At 36.1% G+C, this 11250-nt stretch overlaps 2 protein-coding genes across 4 annotated transcripts in view; one reads left to right on the forward strand and one right to left on the reverse strand.

The window, feature by feature from the left end:
• Window positions 1-5654, reverse strand: part of LOC139131907 (inositol polyphosphate-4-phosphatase type I A-like) — a 45953-nt gene extending 40299 nt beyond the window's left edge. For all 3 annotated transcript variants that reach the window (XM_070698222.1, XM_070698223.1, XM_070698221.1), the window contains exons 1-2: window positions 5048-5654; window positions 4249-4401 (exon numbers count right to left, since the gene is read on the reverse strand). In XM_070698222.1, coding sequence (XP_070554323.1) covers window positions 4249-4401; window positions 5048-5183 — 289 coding nt within the window. In that variant the 5' untranslated portion in view covers window positions 5184-5654. The remainder of the gene's footprint in view (window positions 1-4248; window positions 4402-5047) is intronic.
• A 190-nt stretch (window positions 5655-5844) lies between these two features.
• LOC139131909 (protein mago nashi homolog) lies at window positions 5845-10937 on the forward strand. The gene is made up of 4 exons (XM_070698224.1): window positions 5845-5997; window positions 6619-6677; window positions 9100-9293; window positions 9594-10937. The coding sequence occupies exons 1-4, from the start codon at window positions 5910-5912 to the stop codon at window positions 9691-9693; spliced, it is 441 nt and encodes a 146-aa protein (XP_070554325.1). The 5' UTR covers window positions 5845-5909; the 3' UTR covers window positions 9694-10937.
• The last annotated feature ends 313 nt before the right edge of the window (window positions 10938-11250 follow it).

An 11250-nucleotide genomic window follows, 5' to 3' on the forward strand; every position in this document is an offset into this window, starting at 1 on the left:
AATGTAGTATAGATGGCAATGGAGTATAGATGGCAAGTGCACTTGCCATCTATAATCCTGCCATCTATACTCCATCCATTGCCATCTTTACTCCCTGCAACCATTTCTACTGGCCACAGACTATACTAGCCCTCGCTTTGTTGAGTCGTTGTCATGGTTCTGCTTGGGCAAGTCAGCCCGCTGATCGTAAATTCAACTTGTAAAAGATGTTTCCTCCCGATTTCCCTGAGCCATGTCAAGGGCAGAGTATAGATTGAATGCAATATTTTATTTGCATAACAATCGCGTGATATGCCAGTGTATGTGTCAAAGGTCAAATGGAGTGTAGATGGCAATGAGTATAGATGGCAGAACACCGGCCCTCTGCAGATTTGCAAGCAGCAGTAAATTGCGACCTAAAGCTTAGGGTTTTAACACTTGTGAGATGACTTTTCGAGTCCTGATGACGAGTGAGAGTTGAATGTTGAAAATTGGAACAACCTTCCGTGAACGGGCATGTGACATTCGCTTTCAATCATACATGTATCGCATTCCATGACGTTTCGCTCTTCAGAATATCGAAGCCATTTAAATCTACCTAGCCAACTTCTGTTGAATGTTCGTAATTTCGCTGACTTGGCCAAGGGACCTGATGTATCAGTATCGCATGGCGTAGCTGCTGTTTCGGCCTCGACCAGACCTGCATCGTGCTGGTTGCTACGGCCGCCGAAAAACTTTCACAGATCGGCCTGTTTTGGGTGTTTGACACGACTCGCCATGATGCATAAACATGTGTTAAAAGACGCAACAAGAAATCGACCAATTAAGAATCAGTTTACATTTTGAAAGTCACTTTTTACGGTAATAAAATTTGTTTCCATTGGTCATCAAAGAGTGGCGGTCAATGCACTACGGAGCATTCCATTAAAGTATGGGGTCGGTAAGGTTTACTGGGATGTGTTTTACGTGTTCAGCAGCTTCGCGAGATATACACCAGCAGCAGATATTTCTGCGTCCCAAGGGACGCATAGTTTAGTTTTTGAGGGGTCCTGCGTCCGGTTTTATGCGTAAAGGACGCAGAAATGCGCGTCATGTAAAACCCTGATAAATATGATTAAAAGTTGAATTCTGCTAGTTGTATCCTATGGCTTGCCATTTATCTGCATTTAAAGATTGCAGTTAGTACTCTAAAAAAAAAACACTACAAATATCTGACAAATATTCTAATGTTTTTCAGGTTGAAAAACCCAGCACCTTCAATAATATATCATGGATAAGGGATTACAGGAGATGGCCCACAATATTGGCATTCACATTGGTATCAAACAGCAGTAGTGTTTACAATGGTGGTTGGGGTTAAATACTGAATGCCGCTACGTTTGAATTTGCAGAATTGTTGCACGTGCCCTGCATTGTAACTTTCCAATGAAAAGCTGTTCAGAAACAACTTCAGAGACAAGCTTTGCATGGCCATACTAACTTCACCAGGGTTTTGTTCTGTGGACATTTGACCCATTAATGTAGAGGAAAGAACAACCCAACTGTAACATCATGAAGTCAAGTAGAACAATACAATGTGAGACAATAAAGCACAACTTCCATGAGGAAACCTATCAGTGCCAAGCAAGATCTAAACAATTTATGTAATATGTCTCACAAAACTATTTATCTTGAAAACACGTTTATCTTTTTAATATTTCATAAATCTTGATATGAATGAGGAAGAAGATATGAACACAATGTCTTTGCTTTACTGCAAAAAGTGTGGCAGAGGTTCCATTTTTTTCTGTCAAACATCAAACAACATGTTTGGTTCCCTGTATTATTTCAGATTCGAAACGGTTTTGAGCATGCAAGGAATGGGCAAATAGGCTATCTTATCAAGATCCTTTATAATAGGGACCATTTCCATTCTTGTCAGCAGTGTGTGTATGCTACTGTCTGTACCAACCGAAGACTTTTACTGAGTTCACAAGATGTGAGTTTTGCCAAAATCCAGGGTGCACACTACATGCTATGGTCTATGAAAAAGAAGGTCACATGGTTGAATGGTGCAAGAATTCTTATGGTATTGCGGGGGAAGACAACATAAAATTTGAATGTGGGTAGAATCAACTAAATGGTAGTAAACACATTGAGTTGTTGACCTTGCCAGGGGTTTAGTTGACCCAGCTATTCTATTTCCTTGTACACATTTCACTCTATATCACATCTGAGAACAATGGTATGGCTGTTCTTTATGAGCCAATCCTTCATGTTCCATTGTAAAAAGTAATAATGTCACAGATCAGAAAACTGAAATGTCATTGTAGGTGATTAAATTTCTGAAAATACCTCACACTTACTACATACAGAAGTGTACTGTAGAAAACCATACCTTGGTAGCAACCTACAAGTTCATGAAATAGGTGTGTCTGTTAAATTAGTACGTGAATTGTTTAGTTTCGTAGGAAACAGCTTTACTAATATTATAGGTAGGTTATACATCTGAATCAATTTTTGCAAAAAATGGATTTTCAATGTTGGAATACTGTTCATTCAGTAGTGCACATGTTAATCAACACGTGACAATAAAAAATAATTTTAAATCTTTGTTTCATTTTTGTTTTTATTGATACTAGAGTGCCCAATTAAATTCCATTATATATATTGTCTTTTATATGAAAAATTAAACATCGATCTCGATCAGAGAATATCAAGTTTGATTTTAATTTTGCCTCTTGCAGGTGAAACTTTCACTGACTGGTTCTGAAAATTTGTCTTTGCACTACTGCGGTTGGGTAGCAATATCATGTCACAGAAAGTTGCGGATAACAATAAGATCAGCAAATTTTGAAGTTCAGGGTAATTAATGTTCAGCATCTGATCGATTCTTTATGTCATTGTCTAGTGACCTAAAAACATCAAAAGAAACCTTTGATACTTTATTGATAATGAATGAACCCACTGTGGGTTATTTACTTCCTCATTGGAGTTCCGGCTATATTGTCACTCAAGAAAGATTAACACAATGATGTAGTGATCAACGAAGTGCCTGAGAGTTTACACTGTATTATGAGTTTCTGAGAGTAGCCACATTCCCTAATGTATTCTGGTTTTAATATTTTTTGTACTTCTGATCAAATGACATATCTGTTCTTCAATTATGCTATGGTATTTGCAATCACAGAGTCTCATCACAGTATCAATTATTATCAAACTAAACATTTCAAAAGTCAGAACAATGCCAATGGGTCATGATTTATCCAAATGATGTAAGTTCTGTTAATAAAGTAAAACACTGAGCTGAATTTAAATTCAGGCCACATCTGCAGTATGACTTATGTCACTCACTGGCTTGAAAGTGGAAACAACCAAAACAAATGCCTTTTTTGTTGATCTTCATTGGAAAGTTAATCTATTTTCTGTCAGGACAATACAATTCACAATTACTGGCCTAAATTAGCTGACTGAATTTAGCTGAAAGTATGATCAATTATCGACAGACTTGTACATCAAACTATCCATCAAGAGTTGTTTGATATGATGACAAGCAACTTACTTGTATTTGTTCAGTGCCTCTCACTCAAGTCTGAATCTAGAGGTTTATTTTTGAAATGTCAAAAGTTCTCTTACCAATCACGCTAGCTGTTTTTCACTGAAATTTCAAACATTCTAAGTGATATCATCGACAAAAAAATCCTTATCCTGCAAATTAATCTGTCAACATCACGTTGGTTAAAGCCAGTTAGTCATCACATGTTTAATTTGGTGCATTTTGACAAAGACTTGAAGACTTGAAGGTACCTGAAAAGAAACATGCTGTAAATATGACTTTTTCTCACTCCACCTGGTATACTATACCTTGATTGCGAAGTAGGTGAGAATACATTTAGGTTCTGGTGCAAGATCACTTTTCACTCATTGGCAGATGGGGAAGTGATACTGCCTCACAGATTAAGGGTTAAACAATATTCAACTTGGTAAAGAAGAGGTTTAAGCACATGAATAATGAGAGATCATATGTTCCTGATCTGCAACAGCAAAAGATTTTCTGTACATCAGAGATGCAGAAAATTCTCTAACCACATGAAAAATTAGGTGTACAGATTGAAATCTGATTTGCAGCTGGGTGATTAATACCTTAGCATTTTGTATTTTGGTAGTTTTCCCTTGCTGCTAGCCAGAACTTTGCCATTTACAGCGGTTATTTTCTATTCACCTTCAACCTATTTTCTACATCCTGGTAAACAGAAGATCTTTCCTACATTTCCATGAATTTGAACTTACCAATTATAAATGCAAATGATTGGGATTCTTCACTGGCTTCTATGATGCTGCTTCTTTCCAAGATGATGACACCATATGGGTCAGACAACATGTCTTTGCCTTTGAAGTAAAACATCATGTTGCTGCGTATCCGACACCATCTTTCTACATAAACTATAATATGAATACAGACATTGGATACATGGTGAGATATTTTGTAGAAGGTTATTAACAATCTTATTTGAATTCCCTGATCAGTAGTTTATGCCACTTGATAAAATAAAATGGCTATCATTACTACAAAAGTTCCACACATGAGTACATTGTTTGACTACAAATTGTAATTATTCCCATTTTGTTTATTTTAGTTTTTTAATGTGATTAGTATGGTTATCATCCTTTTTCTTTGATAAAACTAACGTTGACGAAAAATTGGGAATTAATCACTGTTATGTTAGTGTTACTGTAAACATGGATATCTTTACTCACAAAGATAATAAACTACCCCTTGTGAAATTTATTTCTTTGTTCCTCCCCAGCAGCAGCTTCATCCAGTGTTTGTTGAGTTTGAAACTTTTGAGTTTTGTAATTTTTGCCTTACCGCACTCCCTTAGTGTGTTGTCGAGCAATAAAGCGAAAGTGTATAAACTCAAGACGAATAGTGTACACAAGAAAAAAAATTCAATTGGTGAATTACAAAACTGAAAAATTTGAAAACTGCAAAGTCTATGCGCACTCTCAGTGACTTACAGTCTGAATAGAAATGAAACACCGGAATAAATAAACAGATGTTCGCGTTTATATGAAAATAATTACTTGCCATCGTTTTTCTTTCTCCCAAAGAAGTCGTTTTTCAAACTGGACGAACTCTCCTTCATGAAAAGCGAGCCCTCTTTCGTGAAGTATTTCGGCTGTTGTATCGCAAGTTGTGCGAGTTCACGTGAATTGTATCTCATTCTCCTTTGCTTGTATATCTCACCGGCAACTGGATTTTGTCTCCGTCACTGTCACTGACTCGGTGTATGTGATATGAACCATCACACTCTCCTAATTCATTCTATGGTCGTAGCGTTGAATATATCGATATTATTTCCCAGATTCATCTACTTCTGTCGTCGGAATACTATGAAATGTCTATTTTCTTGCAAAAACGGAAATGGCACAAGCACTCGTCGTGATCAATCTCTTGGCTGTATCGGGATTCCCGTCCCGGTGTTCGGAAAATGTGCACTAACTTCAGCTGTTCAACGATTGTGAGATGTCAGCTTCTTTGCGGATTCGTCTTTGTCTTCAAAATGAAAGGTTGACTTGTTTTCATCAAACTGGAAAAAGGTAATAAAAGGTAAAGGACCACAGTGTGAAGCGCGCTAGCGAACGTCGGAACGTAAATCACCGTAACAAGTGCTACACAAAGGTAAAGCTGGATCACCGGAAGTGTTGGTATGTAATTGTAACAAGTTAGAGGGCTTTGTCTTCTCGGAAGCCCGTCAAACCCCTGCCGGATACGATATTGTTGAACAAGAGGAGATCGTGATGTGAGTTCTATAGAGAAACCCGGTAATTCAAAATGTCACATTAAAGCTTGAGGAGGAAGCAAAAAAATGAACTATTCGGTGTATTTATTATTTTGAACAACCTAAGTATACTCGCGCAGTGTTCACTGGGTAAGGCGGAAAAGCATCATGGCGAGTGAATTCTACCTACGATACTATGTCGGTCACAAAGGGAAATTCGGACACGAATTCCTTGAATTTGAGTTCAGACCGGACGGTAAGTCAGTAATTTCGCATTTTACACCGGCTATGCCCCACAGTGCGTTCCAGTAGAGACAAGAAGGTTCAGTATCCCAGTTTAATGGCACATGAACCTGCACATGCACACACATTGACACAGCGGACAGTGCCCGCTTCAGTTCAAGCATAGCGACTGATGTATGGTTGTAAACCGTGAAGTATATAGTAGAGCGTCCTATTTGTGACTTTGTAGAAACGCACTAAATTAATCGTAACATAGCAATAATAACGTTATCGTTAACCAATCGTAATCCTATATAGTGCGAATTTGCGCAGCATAGAATAATTGTGCGCCACGCATTTGAAAACCCTCTACAAATCGTGGACACAACGTCATGATGACGTAGTTGTGCTTCTGCGTTCTGCAATTGAAGTCCCAAGACATACCAGACAGACGTTCCGAATAATTTTTTTGATCAAATTTCGTGATCGCAGTGCTATTATGCATCTGAAATAGTGGTACGCTTTGAGCTGTGTAGGCACTGTAACATAATGCAAATGCACACAAGTACAACAGACAAACTGTCAAACATCGAAAACTGTGTGTGAACTGTGATTGGCTTAAAATTAGAGTGTTTGAATATTGTTCTTCCTACAGGTAAACTGAGATACGCCAATAATTCAAATTACAAGAATGATGTAATGATTAGGAAAGAGGTAAGGAATAATCGTGAATGTTACTTTTTGGACTGTCAAGTTTATAATATCACTGGTTAATGTTTGTGTATTGAAAATGAATGGTATAAAAGTCCGCTAAAAGTTACATATTCAAACATAGAATTTGGTAATAATAATGGTAAGATTACTTTACATGTTTGAATATTGTTCACTTGATCATTATAATCTTACTTTTAAACGTTACTTCTAGATTAGACGATACAGACTTTCAGTCTGAAGAACTTGGCCAAGTGCAATATCGATCATATAAAAACTGCTTTCTCGAGGTTGAGTGCTTTCTAAGAAAGCTAATTCCCAATAGTCAATACTGAATGTTTAGTATGCATTCGATTTCTTTCATGTATACCTAAAGTGCTAAAAGGTGGGAGTTAATTTGTGAAGAGAGTGATCAAGCAAATGTAACACTGAAACTTACCTTTGTATGATTCGACAGAGTAGATCCTCATCCACAAACCAGTGATCCTGGACCAATGCTTTAAAGTCCCAATAGCTGCGAACATTATGCATTATTTTCACTATTTTATTTTCAAACCAAAGTTGGTTCATATGAATGTGCCAACTGAAGGGCATGTATAGAAGTATCACTGCTTGTTCATTTGGACCATGCCTACGCGTTTTAATAGGTTAAAGAATAAACAGGTGCCACACTCATAAAATGGTACCCCATGGAAAAGTACAAAAAATGCAGTATTTCCTGCACATACACGTCATGTTCATGAAAGAAAACGAGCATGATGCCATTTGCTTGAATGCACAACACACGATGGCCAGTATCTTGTTGTTGTAATGTTTATTTATCTGTCACATGATTAGTTTTGAAAATGACAGGAAATTTAAAATGACGTTAAAACATTTGAATTATTGTACATGCCATCTTCAACACTTGTGACAGTGTTATACTTGTTCAGTTGTGAATGTGTCGTATTCAAAGAAAACTTGGAAAACTGAGGATATTTTGAGATCAATTTATTACATATTCACAACTATTGGGGCTTTTAGACAAAGTGTACTGTGTGCGACATCGCGCAAAGAGTTCAAATTGACAGGTGGTGTGTATTTGGAATTGGCGTAGCATAAAGAAGACATTCTATGACTATCTGTTCGACAGCATATAGAAATCATGCCTTGATGTTGCATGCTGTCATCTTAAAAACTAAATAATAATGTTATATAAATAATCTGCTGATAGAAATCTGCTGTCAGCACTCTGAATGAACAGACATTTTCAATAGAAAGCTACAAGTTCATTTAGTAACTTTTGGCCAACATTTCTATACCAGTTCTTACTTAGAAGAATTCAGTGGCAGAAGTGTTCATCAAAATGTAGTATGGATAAGGACGGTGTGAAATTCAAATTTTTAACTCTGATAATTCCAATGAATTAAGGTGGTTGGAAAGGCTAGAGCGTCAGTTATAAATTTCAACAAAACTATTAAAATATAAAAGTAGTCAACATTCTCTGTGGAATAAAAAAAACTAGACATTTGGGCACAAAGGCATTGCAGAGTTATAGCCTGTTAAAACTTCTAAAAAACTGACCAAATAAGAAGAAGTTGGGGAGTCCTTAGTGTATTAACTATGGTAGAGGTCCCCTAGCTTTTAATAAAATGTTTGAAAAGGGAAAGTCATTATTTGCTGTTTTTCAGGAAAGTTTGACAAGGCGGTGCTGGCATTCAGAGTGAGTGACTGCTATTGTAAATGCATTTTTAGATTCTTTGAGTGTCAAAGAGGTGTCAAAAGTGAGATTAACCAAAAAACTGCTCTATGACTTCAATAGATGGGTGCAAATATGGCTTGTTTTCAACATTTTTGACAGAATAACAGTTTTCCTACATAATTGTATACCAATTTAATCCAACTTTGAAATGAGATATGGACATGGAATTTTTACAGCCTATTAACAAGGTTACAGATAAGATTTGTACGGCACAATTTTCCTGTATTTGAAGTACTTTTTGAAAAATCACATTTTGAAATTTGAAAGAATTTTTAATAATTTTTTGATATATAAACCCATGTAAAATCATAAAAACAAATTTTATTTACAAATCCTGCCGTACAAATCTTACAATAAATAGTGTTAACATATTTATAACTAATTTGGTAATATTAATACTATCCAATTATTATTAAATTCAAATATGTAAAAAAAATATGAAAAATTAAATTTTAATATTTACTGGTGTCATATTTCAAAATCATGGCTGCAAATATACAATTTTTATATTCTTTGGAGAAAATATTAACTAAGGGAGTTATCCTGAAAATTGAACTAAATATCTTGATTCTAACACTTGAAATTTGACATTAACTCTGAGAAAAGAATTGGTGCAAATAGCCTTTCCAACCACCTTAACCTCATATACTGGTTCTTCTCCACTGCCTTCCATTTCCCTGGCAGGCATTTGTTCACAAAGCTGTCATAGATGAATTGAAGAGAATCATCGAAGATAGTGAAATTCTACAGGAAGATGATGCCCTTTGGCCCCAGCCAGACAGAGTTGGAAGACAAGAGTTAGAAATTGTCATGGGTGATGAACACATTTCCTTCACAACCAGTAAAATTGGTTCATTGATCGATGTCAACCAGTGCAAGTAAGTTTTAGTCAAAAAAATGAGTCATATCACTTGTTAGCAAAGTATTCTCTGGTTTTCCATATTTCTTTTTCAAAGCTGTGTTACTTCAAAAATATTTATCCAACAAATAAAAACTAGATGGTAATTTACATCTTTTGAAAAACCATATACAAAAATGAAAGAAGAATTCACATCCCAGTACACTGATGAGTTCCCCATTGTTTATTTGTGCAGTTCTTGAGATGAATTCTTCTCTTGCATTAGTCAGCATATTCTTTACACGTAATCATATTGAACTTTTGTCTTTTTTTCCTGCAGGGATGCTGAAGGCTTACGTACATTCTACTACCTCGTCCAAGATCTCAAATGTTTAGTCTTTTCATTAATTGGGTTACACTTCAAAATCAAGCCCATCTAATTATAAGCAAGAATAGAATACAGTTTCCTAGATTTTTTTTGTTTCAAAACTTTAGCTTTTCCAAAACAATTGCTGCCTTCTTCCAGCTTGATACACATTAGCCATATCTCCATGCATATAGCAAAGTTTTGCAAGTTCTGAGTATCACCTTTCTGTATTACCAGTTGCATGTTATGAATTTCACAACAGTCAATCTGCTACACAATCGCCTCAATAGGCTCCTTAAGTTGCTATAAATAATTATTACCAATTTGCAATAACCTTCTGAGCGGCTGCATATTCACCCAATTTGGTCATCGATATGAATATACTTTCATTTCTAATTTTGAAGTTTGAGTGTATTGATGTTTAGTTAATGATAGATAGAAGCCAATGAACAGAGTTTTAACTGCTGTATGTTTTTGACCTCTGTCTTTATCTTTTAGTATTAAGAGTGATATGCAGATGTTTTCCCAAATTCTTAGCTGTTGTGTTGAAGTCACAATTTATTTGCTAACTTCAGTTGTGACATGATGTTAAGGCAACTGTGAACTAAGGAGAATGGCTGTGCCATGACAATTTTGAAAACACTGAGAATTTTAAATACTGTGATGGTGATATTATTACGTGTACATGTAAAGTTGTCAACGATTCATTTTCCTCCAAGGTTTATCAATATTTTAAACCGCTTTCCTTAGATGATGGTTTCCATACATGTTTATTGTAGATTTGTCCTCATGAATAACTGCCAATATGTCACGCTTCAGAATTACCCAAATTGTTATTCTTGTATTACCCTGAACTTCATCTAGGCATTGCAGTAAGCATGGACCTTTGAGAAAAACTTGAGAGTCAGTGCAGTAACTTTGGGCAGAAAGTTTGCAAACCTGGAGATCAAGTATATGAGTACTCTCAGTGAACTGTTACTGGCTGAACTGAGCTTGATGACCTTTGTGTATGGTCATCAATTTTTCACACAACCTGTAAAAGTGCACTTGTTATTAAACTTGTTTAAATAAATTCATGGTGATTCTTTTTTGTGTACACCTGACATGCACATCAAATACAGAACATAATTTTGTGATGCATTATGTTTGAAAGCTTAACTTAAGCAAGCCATTCCGAAATGTCCCAGTATGAACAGCAAACCAGCTTGTCAAATAAAAAGGAAACAAAGCTCAACTGCCAAGCTGGGGCCGGCAAAAAGTATTTTGTACAGACTACAACTATGAAGGAATAAATAATGAATTGTTCTGATAGCATTATGTAGGATTCCATGTGTGGTGTTAGAATAGATGGTATGATAGTATTATGTAGGATTCCATGTGTGGTGTTAGAATAAAAGGTTTGCGTGTCAAGGAATACTCGCCTGTTGTCGAATGCTTGTATCTGTAATACAACTTAGGTGCCAGAAGCTATGCTCTACCGAACTGCAGAGGGAGTTGAGTGCTGTAAGCAATTTTTAACTCTCCTATAAAGAGTTTTTAACCTATTTCTAGGATATGTGTTGTTCACACTTGGCTGACCACCGTTTTTTTTCTTAGAAAATTTCTTGTCCCCTCTGTTACCATCATAACT

The sequence above is a fragment of the Ptychodera flava genome, chromosome 4, assembly GCF_041260155.1.
Source record: "Ptychodera flava strain L36383 chromosome 4, AS_Pfla_20210202, whole genome shotgun sequence".
Taxonomy (NCBI): domain Eukaryota; kingdom Metazoa; phylum Hemichordata; class Enteropneusta; family Ptychoderidae; genus Ptychodera; species Ptychodera flava.